The 18,320-nt window shown below is 46.5% G+C and overlaps 2 protein-coding genes across 2 annotated transcripts; one reads left to right on the forward strand and one right to left on the reverse strand.

Annotated features, from left to right (window-relative positions):
- Positions 1-4,653: 4,653 nt before the first annotated feature.
- Positions 4,654-6,823, forward strand: LOC127306213 (pentatricopeptide repeat-containing protein At3g26540). The gene has a single exon (XM_051336838.2). It carries the CDS (start codon positions 4,696-4,698, stop codon positions 6,574-6,576), a length of 1,881 nt encoding a protein of 626 aa, XP_051192798.1. The 5' UTR covers positions 4,654-4,695; the 3' UTR covers positions 6,577-6,823.
- Positions 6,824-8,466: 1,643 nt separating this feature from the next.
- On the reverse strand, positions 8,467-11,387 carry LOC127306212 (E3 ubiquitin protein ligase RIE1). The gene is made up of 5 exons (XM_051336837.2): positions 10,790-11,387; positions 10,499-10,618; positions 9,432-9,564; positions 9,178-9,336; positions 8,467-8,891 (listed from the first exon to the last, which is right to left on the reverse strand). Exons 1-5 carry the CDS (start codon positions 11,320-11,322, stop codon positions 8,733-8,735), a joined length of 1,104 nt encoding a protein of 367 aa, XP_051192797.1. The 5' UTR covers positions 11,323-11,387; the 3' UTR covers positions 8,467-8,732.
- Positions 11,388-18,320: the final 6,933 nt, after the last annotated feature.

The raw sequence follows: 18,320 nt of genomic DNA on the forward strand, positions 1-18,320 counted from the left end.
CGGAGACATGAACCCACTATCGAGCATAAATACTCCCTCTTGGAGTTACAAGCATCTACTTGGCCAGAGCATCTACTAGTAACGGAGAGCATGCAAGATCATAAACAACACATAGACATAAATTGATAATCAACATAACAAGTATTCTCTATTCATCGGATCCCAACAAACGCAACATATAGAATTACAGATAGATGATCTTGATCATGTTCGGCAGCTCACAAGATCCGACAATTAAGCACAATGGGGAGAAGACAACCATCTAGCTACTGCTATGGACCCATAGTCCAGGGGTAGACTACTCACACATCACTCCGGAGGCGACCATGACGGCGTAGAGTCCTCCGGGAGATGATTCCCCTCTCCGGCAGGGTGCCGGAGGTGATCTCCTGAATCCCCCGAGATGGGACTGGCGGCGGCGGCGTCTCTGGAAGGTTTTCCGTATCGTGGCTCTCGGTACTGGGGGTTTCGTGACGGAGGCTTTAAGTAGGCGGAAGGGCAGGTAAAGAGGCGGCACGAGGGGCCCACACTACAGGTCGGCGCGGCCAGGGCTTGGGCCGCGCCGCCCTAGGGTGTGGCCGCCTCGTGGCCCCACTTCGTCTCCTCTTCGGTCTTCTGGAAGCTTCGTGGCAAAATAGAACCCTGGGCGTTGATTTCGTCCAATTCCGAGAATATTTCCTTACTAGGATTTCTGAAACCAAAAACAGCAGAAACAAAGAATCGGCACTTCGTCATCTTGTTAATAGGTTAGTTCCAGAAAATGCACGAATATGACATAAAGTGTGCATAAAACATGTAGATAACATCAATAATGTGGCATGGAACACAAGAAATTATCGATACGTCGGAGACGTATCATGCGGGTGCTGTGCTTGCAGCGCCTGTGCCGTCGTCTCTGGGTGCTGTGTTGTTCGTGGTGTTCGTCGGCGTAACGCCGGCGTCTTCCCTGGCTTTGCAGCTGTTATGGCCACGCGGGCACTGCCTCGCCATGCCATAGCTTCTGCCTCCAGGCGCGGGTAAGGTTCTTCTGCTCCTCCTCCTCAACGCCATGTCTGTGCGCCTCCCATGCCTCTGTGCTTCTTCTACCTCTTGCTCTTTGGCCTCCTGATGATCCTATGATCATACAAGCCTTGCTACTGCTGCCTAATCCTCCTATGCTTCTTCTCTGCAAGCCCTGGCCAATTCACCAAGCTCTGGTTACTGGCTAGTGTGTGATGCTTGCTATTCCTAGCCCTGGTTGCTTGTTTACTGCTGCTATCATGCCATGAATTGCTATGCCATGCTGTACATGATTATGAGCTTGCTTGTGCTTACTGGCATTCTATGCTTGCTTGTCTAGGTGTACTGCTATGCATCTCTGTGACACTTGTGATGCATGTGATGCTTGTGAGGTGCTTCTGTGCCTTTTGTATGATCCAATGATCCATTGGATCAGTAATTTCTGTTGGCTAGACTCTCTGTGTTGCTTGACTTGATTCAATTGATCCATTTGATCAATTAAATGTCAGTGGCTTGGTTGCTGATGGGTTCTTTGGCTAAGTGGATGGTTTGCTTACTGATGCTGCTACTCAAGCATGCTTATGCTTCTGTGTGTATGTGCTGCTGCTCTCCATAGCCTTCTGGACTTGATCCAGTAGCTAGGATGCAGTGACATGTGCTTGTGTTGCCTCACAGTGTGCTACTGTAAAAGTATAGCATGGATTTGTTATTTATTCATGCCTGGATGGATTAATTAATGATGAACTGCTTATGCATTATTGATTACATGATTTCATATGCATGATTTGCTTTTCCATGATTAATTGGGAAACAAATGGAGTCTGAATCCATTACTGGATAATGATGCTTAATTGTTTGGCTTTGCTTTGGATGGTTCTATGTTTGTTGTGACCTCAGTAGCCTTGCTACTGACTGGTTGCTCACATAGTTGGCTAGATCTGTTGGTTCCTTATCTTGGTTTGCATATTTGGGGATCATAGTCAATATGAATGCCAATATGCTTGCATATGAAGATATCTAGGGTTTTACTGATGGTTATATGCTTAGGATCTTACTGTGTAGTTCCTGGTAGCTGCTATTCCTAGTAAGTCATCTACTGGTGCTGTCCGTGCATGTGTTCTTGCTGGTGTGTGCATCTGTGCATGAACTCTAGCTTCTGTGCACAAGACTTGTATCTAGATGGTTTCTGTTTTAGTGGATTTCTATACTGCCAGTGATCCTTGGTGAAAACCAAGTGATGAGCTACCCATTGAGCATCTGCTCATACCCATGACATATGTCATGCATAATTTATGGATTGGATCCACTGGATCCCTTCCAGGAACTAGGTATACCTTGTTCCAGCTCCTAGAATGAAATCTTTTGTTGATGCAGACTTCTAGTTTGTTTGTCACAGCCCTGCACCTCCAGTTCTTGGTTGATCTTCTCAGGTCACCATGATTTCTGGTGGTTGGTTGGGTTATGTGTTGGGTTGTGATGTTCTTGAGCAAGAACAGGATGAACTCTACCTATTCTTTCTTCTGCTTACCTTATGAATCTTTATCTGGTCGACTATGCACTGTTTCTAGGGTTTGTGCTCTTTTATACCATCTCTACTTCTCTCCTTGCCATGCCACACAAGCCTGGCTTGGTTTGGTGACTAGGCCAGTGCATGGCCTTGTTGTTGCTTGCACAACACACATGAGCAGTGTGCTCATATGCTGAAACTTGAGCCCCTGGTGTGTGCTCAGGTTTGGTCTGTTGTTGCTCTTATCCTGATGCTGTCCTGTGTTTTGGACATGCACAAGTGTGCATGACACTTGTTGCTGTCCAAACTGAATATTTGCTAACTCTTAACCCTTGGCTAGTTGGTTTGTTTTGCAGGTTTTTGAAGGTGAATATGACCATAGAAGAATACTTCCAAGTCATTAGTCTAGGTTTTTAGTTTAGGATCAAATCATGTAATCTTCTATTTATTTCTGTTTATTTTCCTTTAATTCTTGTATCAAGAATATTGTAAAGACAATGTATATTGTGTTGTGATATCAATAAAGCTCAAGTTTTGCTTATGAGCTTTTTGGTTTATGTAATGATTATATTTCTGAATAATTGTTGTATTTATAATTCAATTTGAAATTCAAAGTCATTTGAATTTATAAGTTGTATTTAGATTGTGAATTCATTTTCTATAATCATTAATGCTTATTGTTTAATATTTTTACTTGTCAAATCAAATCAACTCCCAAATCAACAAGATACAAAAGAGACCATGTCGAAATTCACTAACTCACATTGCCTAACCCTAACTGCAAAATGAGAGAGAACCTCGATCCCTCTTAGGTTTAGTTGCAATAAGGCGCGAAAATTTCCTTCGTTTTGCGATGAAATGCACATCGCATTCCTAACTCTACCCTTCGTTGTTCCTATGTTCTGGGTTATTACATCTATGCTGCCATGAGAGTCATTGCGTATGGCATCCCTGCGGATTACACCGACGAGTATCTTCGAATTGGCGAAGATACTACCTCGGAGTCAGTCCGCAGGTTTGCACGCATGCTTATCAAGTTGTTTGGGCCTACGTATTTCCGAGCTCCCAATGAGGATGACACCAAACGGTTGATGGAGATAAATGAGAAAAGAGGTTGGCCTGACATGCTTGGTAGTCTTGATTGTATGCACTGGACTTGGAAGAATTTTCCAAAGGCATGGCATGGCCAGTACTGTGGCAAGAGCAAAGATGCAACCATTGTACTTGAGGCCGTTGCATCACAAGATTTGTGGATTCGGCACTATTTTTTGGTTTGCCGGGACACTCAATGACATCAACGTGCTGCAAATGTCTCCTTTGTTTGCCAAATTAGCAAATGGGGAAGCACCCACTTGCAACTACAAGGTCATGAACAATGAGTACACAATGGGATATTACCTAGCCGATGGCATCTATCCGGATTGGGCAACTTTTCTTAAGTCTGTCAAGGATCCCCAAGATAGAATTGAAGCTGAATTTGCCAAAGCTCAAGAAGCAGCTCGCAAGGACATTGAGAGAGCTTTTGGTGTTTTGTAAGCAAGGTTTGCTATTGTTCGTGGCCCAGCCCGATTTTGGGACAAGAAAACCCTTGTCAACATCATGACAACATGGTCATCGAGGATGAAAGAGAGTTGAGCTTGTCCTGCTTCTATGACAATGTTTGCACCCGAGTGGAACCCAACGCAATCCGGATCGCATCGATTGAGAATGCCAGTACCCATGCCCAGCTCGTCTATGATCTGAAGATGCACCACTGGCAGCAACATGGCCGTTGCCTTTGATCCTACCATTCCATTCTTTTGTTTGCCACATGTATTATTATTGAGACATTTGTTCATTTGTCCAATTTTTCGAGAATTGTTGTAATTTGGTTGAGATATTTATCATTTGTTCAATTTTCCCAAATCTGTTGTAATAATTTGGTTTAGACTATTGTTTATGTGTTGTAATAATTTGGATGATCATTTTATTAATTAAGATAGATTGTTGTATGTGTTGCATATAAATTCTATGAAAAAACCTGTCTTTACGGATTCGTAACCCGCGCTGTTCTGCGCCAGCTATTTTCATAAACACGAGTTCGGTACACTGAACTTGGCATTTCCGTTACCACTGTTGTCGTCCACTCGTCGTTTCAGTAGTACTACTCCGCGAGAGGCAAGAGCTCACTTGAGCGGAAGAGCAGACAGATGGACTCTTGCCTAGTGCACCCTTATCCACAGCCGCTCCCTCTCCCATCCACCTCCCAACGAGCCCACCTCAAATGGGGCCCCTGCTCCGGCCGCTGCCATCGCCGCCGGCGCATGGCCACATCCGCGCTCACGTTACAGGAGCAGCTCGCGCCAACCAGCCCAAGAACCTCCCAGAGATCGAACCACCGCAGGCTGTTCGACGGAATGCAGGAGGGGGGCGTCGTGGCCTCCACGGCAGGCCCCCTGTTCGACGAAATGCCCCGTCCGAGGAGCGGCGAGAAGACCGCGAGCGCGGCAATCCTGGCGCTGGCGCATGCCAGCAAGCACGCGGAGGTCGCCGAGCTCTTCTGCAGGCTGCAGATGGACGGAGTCCCGGTCAGCAAGTTCATGCTCCCGAGCGTGCTCAAAGCCTGCGCGCGCCTCCGCGACAGCAGGATGCTCCGGGCCGTGCATGTCCTGGTCGTCAAGTGCGCCCTGTGCCGGCATGTCGTCGTGGGCACTGCGCTGGTCAGCGCGTACGTTGATTCCGGTCTGATGGACGATGCCGGCAAGGCGTTCGCTGAGATGGACGACGAGGCCAACATGGTTTCTTGGAGCGTGATCATCGGAGGCTATGTCCGTTCTTGCCGGTGGGACGAAGCCTGGGATGCTTTCTCCGCCATGCAGCGCGCTGGGGTGCTTCCAGTTGATTCAGTTCTTGTGATGGCGATTCAGGCGTGCAGTGCTTTGCTGTGCCTGGTCCGTGGGAAGCAGGTGCACGCGTTGGCGGTTTCCCTCGGGTTTGAAAGGAGTGCCACTGTGTGGAACTGTCTCATCGACATGTACGGCAAGTGTGGCGACATGGGTAATTGCAGGTCGGTTTTTGAGACGATGGTGGACAGGGATCAGGTAAGCTGGAATACCATCATCGCAAGTTATGTCCGTCTTGGTCTTTGTGAAGAGGCGCTCGACATGGTTATGCAAATGCAGCAGTCTGGTTTCACCGTCGACCGTTTCACCCTGGGCAGTGGAGTCGCAGCTTGTGCTCATTTGGCTGACATCGACAATGGCCGTGCATTCCATGGTTATTTGATTAGAAGAGCATTGGATACCGATGCTATCCGGGGCAGCGCACTTGTTGACATGTACGGGAAATGTGGCTTAACTGAACTTGCTCGGGTGGTGTTCGACAGGATGGATGAGAGAAATTATGTAGCATGGGATGCACTCTTGTCTGGCTACGTCGAAAATGGGCAGGTTGATTTGGCACTCAGCATCTTCCGGCAAATGGAGTCTGCAAACATAAAGGCTAACCAACATACCTTTGTGAACCTTCTGAAGCTTTGTGGCAACAGGAGGTATACAGAATATGGAAGACAGATCCATGCACATGCCATCAAGGCCATATACCAGATGAATGTAGTTTTGGAGACTGAGCTTATTGACATGTACGCCAAGTGTGGCTGCATCGAGGTTGCCCGGTTATTGTTCCTCAGGATGAACGAGCGGAACCAGATATCCTGGAATGCTCTGCTCTCAGGTTATGTAGGGGATGGACAGCCTGCTGCCTCAATACACATTTACCGTCAGATGGAGCAGGCTTCCATTAGACCTGACCAATACACTTTGGCAGGGCTTTTAAGCCTTTGCCGGTACCAAGGGCATCTGCGTTACGGGAGACAGATACATGCTCATCTCATCAAGACGGGCTATGAGACGAATGTGGTACTGCAAACTTTGCTTGTTCATATGTATGTCAGGTGTAGGCAATGGCGAGACGCTGAGAATGTTTGCTCAATGATCCAAGAGAGGAATTTGTATGTGCATGATGCATTCTCAAAGGTATATGGAGATGGCTACTTTATCTCAAGAGAAGAATTTCATTGTGTGACTTTATAGCAGTTATGGGAAAGAGCGAGCGTTGTTTCTCCGGAATCTCTGAGGATGCTGAAGAATTTAATTGTGTGACTTTGTAGCTCAGAGTGTAAGTGAAATTCGGATAGCACTTAGTGTGCAGCAGTGCATTGCATTGCCCTGCTTGCTTCTGAATGTCATGTTCTCTAGTCTATTGATGTAGTTTTGTCTCCAACAAACAATTTGCTCTTTGTTTCCCATGGAAAGCTTATTCCCATTTTCCATGAGCTAAGCATGAGAGAAATTAGTAGCATAAACAAATCAGGGGCCTGATGACCGTTTCTCACTGCTGTGCAAAAGTATCAAGGAAATACAGCCTTCTTCAATCAGAAACGCAGCAGAAGATACTCAGCTGCATCTATGATTTGTTACATCTATAACAACACATGGACATTATTAGCTAGTAGTTTTGCCAAAAAAACTGGGTCCAACACTAAACAGCAAATCATTTCAGAAACCTTTCTATACAGGAAACAGCATACTTTCAAGTTATGGCACATTCATGCACACTTGTACAAGCCCGTGTCCTAAACAGCCAATCCTCACAAAGAACAAAATTTCTTGATTAGATATCATCAGCTTACAAACAGACTGGAAGTAGCTAAGGTTCTCACTTGCATTGAGGTTGACCGGTTACTGTTTCTCAGGATGAACGAGAGGAACCTGATTTCCTGGAATGCTCTGCTCTCAGGTTATGAAGGAGATGGACAACCTGCTGCTTCTATAACCATTTACCGCCGGATGGAGCAGGTTTGCATTAGGCTTGACCAATATACTTTGGCAGGGCTTTTAAGCCTTTGCCTTCATCTCTTCAAGATGGGCTGTGAGATGAATGTGGTACCGCAAATTTTACTTGTCCATATGTATGCCAGTTGTAGACAATGGGGAGACGCTGAGAATGTTTGCTCGATGATCCAAGAGAGGAATTTGTATGTGCATGATGCATTCTCAAAGATATATGGAGATGTCTACTTTATCTCCAGAGAAGAAAAATGGCCCCTGATCCACTGTAGTTATGATATGTGGAAAGACAGTGGTGGAGCCAGGAACAAGATCTAGGGGGGACACAAGTTGTTCCCAGCTTGTGTTGTCTTCTTTCTCAAAAAAAAAAAAAAGCTTGTGTTGTCTTCAACCTCAAAACAGGGCATAGCTTCCACACATGGGTACCCATGGAGGGAGAGACGGGGATATCGGGCAACTCCCCAGCTCTATCCAGGCACATTTGCACCAACTTCTGTGTTCATTGTGGATACAAGCACACACGTTCTTAGATTTAGATACTGTGGAGCCTGTAAACAATGAAATTGGTGATTGTGTGGTGCGTTTGCCACTAAATTCCGTCGACCTTGTGGCGAAATGAGGGTTTTCATATTAACTTATGCTGTGTGGCGTCTTATGTTGCATGGTAGATGTGCTCACCATTTATCTGGTGTACCTGTACCGTTGTCTTGTTACGGGGAATTATCTCAGGATGGTAGTTTTTATTATTATTATTGTGACTTTTGTAACTCAAGTGTGTAGATGAAATTCTGATAACAATTTTGTGCGCAGCAGTATATTGCATTGCCCGCTTGCTTCTGAATTTCAGTGTCGATCTAATTGTCTCCAACAAGCAATGTGCTCTCCATCAAGTAATGTGCTTTTTTTAGTTTTTTTTTTCTTTTTGAGGGAACAAGCAATATGCTCTTCCTTTCCCAGGGAAAACTGAATCGCATTTCCCATGATGAGCTAAGCATGACATAAATTAGGAGCAGCTACAAATAAGGGGCCTGATGAGCATTTGTCGCAGCTGCACAAAAGGATCAAGGAGATACAGCCTTCTCAGTCAGAAAAGCAGCAGATCATTCAAAATGAATTTTGTAAAAAGTGAACCCAAAACCAAACCATAAACCACTTCCAAGACCTTCCTATACAGAAAACAGCATACAGTTATAGTACGGAGTACATTCATGTACACTTGTACAGGCCCGTGTCCTAAACAGAAAACACAGCCAATCCTCACAAAGAACAAAATCTCTTGATATCATTAGCATACAAACAGACAGGAATCACAAAGCTTCTCACTTGCTGCTTGCTCCAGGATGTTCATGCATGCAGCCTTCGGGTATGGAAGTTATGTCAGCGTAAGTCCTTTGTGAGTTTTAATTGTCGTTGCCTTTAAGAATGTTGTACTTGCAAAGTGGGCAATTTGCATGCATCCGCAGCCATTTCGTAATACATGTTGAATGGAAATGATGGTTGCAAGGGAGAGCAGATAGCTCAACACCGTCTTCGTATGATGAGAGACATATGCAGCATTCCTGATAGAACAAAGATGCTGTCAGCAAAGCATCAGACTAGATAAACACTGGATACTGTTCTCATTTGTATCAAGTTCACAGGATTGTTTAGTTTCGGATAATAGTTGCCTGAGTTTTTGAACTGGCATAACTTGCAAAGTTCTTCTAGTGTAACGGTAAAATTTACTCACTTACAATGGAAAACATCCTATACATATATGAAGATCAAAGATAATACATAGAATTATGTGCGAACAAAGCAACTTCTACTACACAACAATGCCAATACACAAAGCAAATTCCTTACCGCATCCTCACTAAGGAGAATTCGTTCACTTGTTGATGTTCCACTATTATTCAGTATAGGGATCATAACCCCCTCATCAGTTCCCTTTTCTCCATCCTCATTGGGATTAGAATATTTATATCTGGGGAGAACACCAATATCTGCATCTGATGCACCCTCCTACATATGTAAAAGAACGAAATGAGCAATAAGTCGTAAACGTGTGTGTAGTACAGGAGCAGATACTTTCTTGAATGCAGAATGAATTTATTTACCTGGCCAACCAGAGCATACAGAATTGCAACAACGCAAGGCAAGCAGCAGCACAGTGCAACCCCAATGAAGCAGGCCATAACAACACAGAATACAGCGAAGAAGACATCAAACGCTAGAAAAACTACAGTTAACCTGCACAGCAGATTCCAAACCAGGTAACTCTGTTAGGTATAACAGGTTGATTAGATAGCAATCACGAATTAGCTATATGTACCAGTTTCATGAAGCGTTTACAAGCAGAGCTAACATCTCTATATTATTACCCAGCGATCAGATTTTGTAACTTAGCATTGTTCATAGGTAACTCTGTTAGGTATAACAAGTAGATATCACTCACCAATTAGCTATTTTTATCATTTGCACGAAGCATTTAGAAGCAAAGGCAGTAGCTCTATATTATTAACCAGCAAACATATTTAAGAACTTAGAATTGTTAATAGGTGACTGACTCTGTTAGATATAACAGGTAAATAGAACTCACCAATTAGCTATACTCCCTCATCCCACCGTTCTAAAATATAACGTGAATTTCGTTTGCTTTTGACCACAAGGTTGACCAACAGTTAGTCTATTAATATGTAGTTTACGTGACATAATGTCGATATCATTAAGTTCCTATTGAAAAGAACTTAACTAATGATTATGATTTCTATCACATAAGTCACATGTTGCATTCGTAATTCTTGGTCAAAGCCTCCATCAAAGAAAATGAAATACGCCTTAAATTTTGAAAAGGAGGGGGTATGTATCAGTTGCATGAAGTATTTAGAAGCAAAATTGACAGATCCACCTTATTACCCAGCGGGCAGTTTTAGAACCTAGAATTGTTCATTCATTCATATAAAATGCAAGTATCATCAACTAGTGGCTTGCCGCATTTTCTCTGAGCTTATTGTGAACTTTTTTTTTCGGCAAGAAAAGATTGTTGCCATCCTGCATCCTACTTGGCATATACACTACAAATCTAGCCTTGGTCTTCGTTACCGATATGCAATTGCAAACTAGTAACAGTAATTTCTACAGGAAACGAAGTTGCATGATGGGTGCAGGTTTAAGGCGACAGTACCAGTACAGCCTTGGAGCGCCTTGTTCGAGCATGTCGCCACCCGACACCACCCAGTAGAACCCAATGATCCACCACAGGAAAGAGATCATAGTGTTTACCGACTCACAACGGTCGGTAGAGCTGCACAAGTAACAAAATCATCAGAATAGAGTTAATGGAGCAACAGTACACAGGGACAAACAATCATTTCCTCCAGATTAGCATGTGTCACAAATCCACAAACCCTAGTCCTGCTTCCACCACACAGCAAAACCCGAGGAAGAATTGGGGGGGTTATCCTTTTCGGCTTACCTGATCCTCTCCTCCATCGCCTCCTCCTCGTCGTCGCCGCCCTCACTGTCCGAGCTGCTGGGCCCGGCCCCAGCGTTGGCGGCATCGGACTCGACGTCGGGGCTTCGCGCGCGGGCGGCGGGGCGTGCGCCGGAGCAGACGAGGGAGACGTGCACGACGCACTGCAGCGCGTAGCCGACGAGCCAGAGGCGGAGCGGCTTGGCGGGGCTCTCGGCGGTGGAGGCGGCGAGCACCGCCGCGGCGGCCGCCGCGAAGGCGACGTTCCAGGCGACGTCGAGCGCGACGACGGGGCGGGAGTGGGCCCAGTCGGCGCGGCGCCTCTCCAGCTGCAGCGCCGCCGTCTCGCGCACCAGCATCGACGGCCCGCGCCGCCCCGCCGCGCGCCCGATGAGCGCCGCGAGGCGGCTCGGCCTCGCCGCCGATGCTGGCGGGGGCGAAGAGGTCTGGTTGCCGGAAGCCGGGGAGGAGGTTGGTTGGGCCGGGCCGAGCAGCGGCTGCTCCGGCGACGGCGGCGACGAGGCGGCCGATTCCATTTGGGAGTTGGGAGTTGGGAGTCTCGCCTCACCTCACTGCTGCCGTGTGCTCGTCCTTCCGTGACGAACGATTCTTGTCTGTACTCTGCCGACTGCGGTGCGCAAACGTTTTGTTTTGGGCCGGCTTGAACTGACCAGCCGCTCTGGTAAGCTACGCTTGGGCTTAGCCTTTGAGCACGGAGGACATTTACGATACAAATTGGGCTAGATTTCATCAGCCCAAAGGAGGACAATGAGCAAGTAATAACAAACTAACAAGCAGAGAAATAGATACCCCTCAAAAAACAAAATCAGAGAAACAGAAAATAGCTAGTGGAATCGTGACCGGTTTTTAGAAAATCGAAAAAATGCTACTGATTTTTCGGTTAAAAAATAAAATAATTCTTTCACGCACATATTTATCTTGATACTTATTCGTGCGAAATTTGAAGAAAAAATACGATTGTATGTGGCCTACCGAAAATGACAAAATATTTAAGTATATCACTATATGATTGAAGTTAACTGTTCAATGAAATACAAATTTCCATTTTCTCTTTATTATGTAGGCCATGTACGGTAATATTTTTCCTTAACAAATTGCACAAGATAATATATACATGCGTGAATTATTTCAATTTCTCCTAAAACTTTGAAAAAAACATTTTTTGATTAAAAGAAGGTTACCTCGTACGCCTACTTTCGGGTTCACCAAATCCTAGTCGCTAGAGAAACAACATTTTTTAAACTTGCAAATATAGTAACGGTTTGGCATCCAGACAAGTGTACTACTGGTTTGCAATACACTAGTATGTGTACACGTGCAAATGCAAGTCCTAACATCATGGAGCAATTTTCGTATTGGAAAAAAAATCATTGAGTTATTTATATAGTAGATTCAAGGAAAAAAGAACATTATCTCTGTCAGTTTGGTGCAGACATATTAACTAAATCTTCAAAAAATTTACGGATCCGAGGGAGTATTAGAAAAGGTAGGAATTAGTGTGCAATCCTAAAAAAATGACACAAAAAAGAAGTACAAAAAGATATTGAGGAGATTTATCTGACACAAGAACCCACACGTGTAATTGTTTATTTTTCATTCCCATTCTACTCCCTCTCACATGCTGAATACATCTTCACTCACAAGGCATCACGCGTGATCTATATTTCACCCAAGAGTGTCTGATATCTGCTGGTATATAAAATCGTTCAAGCTGTGCACCTCCATCAGTTATCGAAGTTGCATCTTGTCATTAAATAAAACTATCGAAGTTGGCATCTTAACTGCAGCACTGAATTCGTGCTTCTTGGGAACCCCGGTATCTGTTTTGCAATGCCATGAATTTCGTGGAACATGTTTATTGCAGCAACGATCTCAAGCTCACGAAGCGCAGCTACAATTGCGGCAGATCCACAACAATCTTATCCCGTTCTCCGTTTCACAACAAAGAACAGTTACTCCGGAGCCCGTACTAGTAGGACCAGAGTTGTTTTTTACTTCATCTAAAGAAAAAAGAGTTGTTATTTTTACTTTCGACGAAATAGCACTACTGCTACCGGGACGTTGGGAGCCATCAGCCTAGCTGAACTTCCTGTGTAAAAGACCAACAGGGTATTTCTGCACGTATTCTTTATTTGAAATACATTATAAATATATCAAAAATATTAAGTAAATATAAAATATCTCGTGCATATCTTGACACATTACGTGCTCATAGCGTTGTTTCAGCAAAACTGATATGTTTTGTGTCATGTGTAAAAAAGATAGATTTTGGCGCTAAAAATAATCTATTTCTCGAGACATTTTTTTGTCTTTTTACATAGGACACAAAAAAGTCGGTTTTATGTGAAATCTTCCGTACGCACATAGAACATGTTCATCCACATGCGAATTTTTTCCTAAACTTTTTAACCATTTAAAATATGTTTTGTACATACCGAGTGCATATGCATCCATGATCAATTTTGAGTTTTCAATACTGTATCAAAGATAATGAAAGTCCCATTTCCATGTAAAGAAATAACATACTGCCTACTTCTCGTCGACTCCCTTTACGCGTATGAGGTATGATTTTGGGCAAGGCGCGTTTGGCGTAGTGTATCGAGTTGTAGCCTTAAAGCGATGTATCGGCCATCTTATACTTTACACATGTCAGAAATTACATTATGGAATGGTAATCGCTGACGCTTCAACCCCCCCTACCCCCCTAGGAAAAAATCTTATGAGACCGAGTATACTTGCCTGGTTTTTCCCTAATAAACGAATCATTGTGGATCTCTTGACGGTCTTATTTTTTATCAATGGATTTGGTAATTCTCCTAACATTAAAAAAAATACATTATGATGAACATGCCCACGACACCGCACCGATTAGGTGCAAGAAGCACAAACAAAAGGACTGTTCACTAAATTTCTGAATTTTTTTATTGAAGTTCAGTCACATTCCCAATTTACAAAAAAAAAAAAAGTTGAGGCAACTTGTATTTAGTAGAACCTGAAAAAGAAAAAAATCAAACTCCTTACAGCCCCAGCAAGACACATACTGTATTTCCGTATTTGTACATGTTGGATAATACTAATATGAGAAGTGCAAAGAAAAGACTCCTACTACTACTAGAAAACACCCAAAAGATTTGCACAGAAGCTTTCTTGCAGGAGACTACTACGTTTGCTGCAAGTCAAACGCTAGCAATTCCAGGCAACACGACTCGCTAACTACGCCAGAGCAATCGACAAACTGAAGAACTAGACTTACGCCGGCGATACCGTGTCTACACACACCGTATTAACGGAACGTCCGAGATCGATCGAGGCTACCTAGACCTTGTCCACCTCCCGGAAGCCGGCGCGGCCCCGCCGGGGACGGCCGCTGACGACGGCCCCCGCCCCGGCACTATCGCAGCATATCGAGGCGGCGTGCCTGCCGAGGAGCTCGCTGAGGAAGCCTCCCTTCTTGGCCTGCGCGTCCGGCTTGCGGCTGCGGACGGGGCTGACCACCTTCACCTTGGCCATCTTCCGCCGGTGGTGGTGGCTGTGTCGGTGGTCCGCGCCGCCGCCGCCGCTCTCCTTGACGAGCAGCCTCTCCAGCTCCCGCGTGATCCACTCCACCTCGTGCTTGTCCAGCAGCGTCGTCGGCTTGCTCACTTTCGCCGGCGACGGTGGCGGCAGAGCTGCGGCGGCCTTGGTGCCGGGTATAGCCATGGAGGCGACGGGGAGGCGCGCGAGTCAGTGGGATGAGATTGGGAGAGGGAAGAGAAGGAGGAGTCAGGTCGGCCGAAGAGGACGGAGCAGCGGCATTTATGCAGCGCGAGTCTGGTAGAACGCGTGGTCAACTCGCTGGAAAATAGCTCACCGGGTTTATGGTTTCCGCGGGCCGTGCGCGCCATGCATGGGGAGGCGACACGCCGGCCGGCAAACGAAGCGCGTTGGCTGGTAAATGCACATATCCTAAATTCAACCGAACTCGTTCGTCCCTGTTCTGTTGCAACCGACGCTGCTACAAAGATGGCTATGGGCCGTGCAGTAAATTCAAAATTCGAATTGTAACATAACATACTCCTCCTATATGTATGCTATGAAGTGCTGCTGCGCTGGTACTGGCCGGTACGCAGTAGTAGCATGCATGCAGCATTGCAGCATCTATCTTCTGGTGCGTAGGATTCGAGAGACAAGGTTTAAATCCAGCGGAACCTATATTAAAAGTCGAATGTACTCCCTCCGTTTTTATATGTGTCACTTCATATTTTTAGCCAAAACTTTGAACAATAATTTGATCGGTAAAATATAAGTTATATAACACCAAAAATATATTATTGGAAACATCTTTTAAATATTAATCTAATGGTATACTTTTGGTGACATAAAACTCATTTTTTTGTCCAAATTGTTAGTCAAAGTTGTACCTCGAAATTTGTGGTGGCCTTATATTTTGGGATGGAGGAAGTAACAAACACTCACCAAAACTCTCACAAGAATACGTAATGCACGTCAACAAGCATTCACTCGGTCAAAGGCACGTAATAAGAGCATTTTCAAGTACCTAAAAACTATTATAGAGAAAAATTCAACACATGGTGTAAAATAGAGTACCTAAAACTATTACAGGACATCACATTTTGGATTTTATGGCATAAAACATAGAGCACTTGTTTCTAATAAGTCAGCTGCAAAATATAAGGTGATGTAAATACTTGTCTCTCCTCTTCGATAATTACACATATGTGAAACAAATAATATCAAACTTATCTTTAAATGAATATGAAAACAAAAATGGTACTTAATTGTTACACCGCACAAACAGTTCAATGAGTAGCACAAAAATCAACAAACATGCACTTAAAGTTCATCACTTATAGTATGGAATTCACATATCGCTCATCGGTGTGCGGTAGGTCACAACTGCTTGTCGGCGTGCGGAAGGTCACATATGCGGCTCGAGCATGGCCGGTGTGCGGGAGGTGGCATCGGTCGCAGTGGTCATGGGAAGGTTGCTAGCAGACCGCACGGTCCCTCCTGACCACTTAACCAAACCTCAGTTTACGTGCACCGAAGACGATCGTCAGAGGGGTGTTGGCCATCCGCAATCGACCTAAAGAGTCTCGGCGACGGAGCGAGATTCGCCGCAGCGGTGGGGCAGGCGCATCCACCCTACGATGTTGCAGAAGGTAGGTGAGGTTTGGGCTGGGGAACGAGGGGGGACAATGGTATACTTGGGGGTGATTTGGTTGTCGGCGGCAACTGTGGCGTGCGAGAGGTTTCAGCTTGGCAATTGGCCTTCTCGCCGAGGGGCCAATTTGTTTTGGGCAGCCCTTTGGTGCCGTAAATTTGCGGCTGTTGAGATACATATCCTTGTATATCCGGATGTGTATCTTCTGTAGTTATGTATAGCGATACATATCTTTGTATTTATTATTGGGCCCGCCTCCTTCCTTGTATAGTCGAGGACGTGGCCTATATATGTAATGCCATATGCACCCAATCAATATATTGTGAGTTGCATCCCTTTCTACATGGTATCATACACCTACCGTTCCTAACCTAGCCGCCGCCGCCCTTGTGCTGCCGCCGCGTGTGCTCCTTCTCACGCCGCGCCGCCGCCGCACCTGCAGTCGCCGCACCTCCCTCCCAAACCCTCGCGCCGTCGCCGTTCCCCGCGTCGTCGTCGCCGCGCCTCCGTCCCCAACCCTCGCGCCGTCGCCGTCCTCCGCGTCGTCGTCGCCGCGCCTCCCTCTCCAACCCCCGCGCCGTCGTCGTCCCCCGCGCGCGCGTCGTCATGTCGTTGGTCTCCAACGGCAGCAACCCCTTCGCCTACAACCCATGGACGGGGGTCACCGCGACACCGCCCTACGCCCCGGCCTTCACCGCCACGCCGCCGCCCTACGCCCCGGCCTACCACGTCGCACCACCACCCTACGCGCCGCAGCAGCCCGCATGGGACCCGGCGCTCTTCGCGGCACTCCAACAGGCGCCCGCACCTGGCTCTTACGCCGGTGGCGGCAACTGGTTTATGGACACGGGCGCCTCGTCTCACATGGCCGCTCACCCGGGTAACCTTTCCCATTTCTATCCCACTTCCACCGAGTCTCGCATCATTGTCGGTAACGGTGCCGGTCTTCCTATTTCTCACATTGGTTCTGCTAATTTTCCTTCTACTTCTCAACCACTGTCTCTTAATAATGTCCTTGTGTCTCCCCAGCTTATTCAGAATTTAGTCTCTGTTAAAACTCTTTCTCGTGACAACTCTGTGACTGTTGAATTTGACGCTTTTGGTTTTTCTGTTAAGGACGCCCGCACCCGGATGGTCCTCCATCGATGTGAGAGCCCCGGCGATTTGTATCCGGTGATGTCGCCTTCCACCCCCGGCGCCGCACCTCGTGCTCTCTCCGCAGGCGTTGATCTTTGGCATGCTCGTCTTGGACATCCCAGTGCCAACACGCTTCACCAAATAATGAGGGGTTTTTCGTTTTCATCTACTAAACAGTTTTCACATAGTTGCGAAGCGTGTCGTCTTGGTAAACACGTTCGCCTTCCATTTAGTCAGTCTTCCACAATTGCGTCTTTTCCTTTTGAGTTAATTCATAGTGATGTATGGACCTCTCCTATCCCAAGTAATTCTGGTCTTCTTTATTACCTAGTTATTCTTGATGATTTTTCTCACTTTGTGTGGACGTTTCCCCTCCGTAAAAAGTCCGATGTCGCCACCACTCTCACAGCCTTCTACGCCTATGTTTCCACCCAGTTCGGTCGCCCCATCCACGCCCTACAAACTGACAACGGAAAAGAGTTTGACAATGTCGCCGTCCGCACCCTACTCTCCTCTCACGGCACTATTTTCCGTCTAACCTGTCCATACACGTCCCAACAAAACGGTCGCGCCGAGCGTATCCTCCGCACCCTCAACGACTGCATCCGCACACTCCTATTCCACAGCCATGTTCCCCCCACCTTTTGACCTGATGCTTTAGCCACCGCCACCCTACTTGTCAACCTTCGTCCGTGTCGTCCCCGCTGGAACTATGCACCTCATCACCTCCTTTACGGTTCCCCTCCATCCTACGACGGTCTTCGGATTTTCGGTTGTCGTTGTTATCCTAGTATCGCCGCCACCACTCCTCATAAACTCGCCCCTCGTTCCGTTCCGTGTGTTTTCCTCGGTTACCCGGCTAACACCAAAGGCTACCGCTGCTATGATCCGGTTTCTCACCGCGTCTTCACCTCCCGGCACGTGTACTTTGATGAGCATTGCTTTCCTTTTGCACAGAGACAGGTGGTCGCCACTCCTCCTTCGCCTACTGATGGTCCCCGGCGTCGACCCCCTGCCCCGGCAGGTCCGCCGGCTACAGTGCCCTCGAGCTCGGACTCGGGCACTGCCTCGTCGTCCTCCGCCGCGCCCTTGAGCTCTGGCTCGGGCGCTGCCTCGCCACCCTCTGGGTCACCCTCGAGCCATGTCTCGGGTGACCCCACGCCGACACCCGCGCCGATGCCTGCCTCGACGCCGCCTGCGTCGCCCTCGAGC

The sequence above is a fragment of the Lolium perenne genome, chromosome 6, assembly GCF_019359855.2.
Source record: "Lolium perenne isolate Kyuss_39 chromosome 6, Kyuss_2.0, whole genome shotgun sequence".
Lineage (NCBI taxonomy): Eukaryota > Viridiplantae > Streptophyta > Magnoliopsida > Poales > Poaceae > Lolium > Lolium perenne.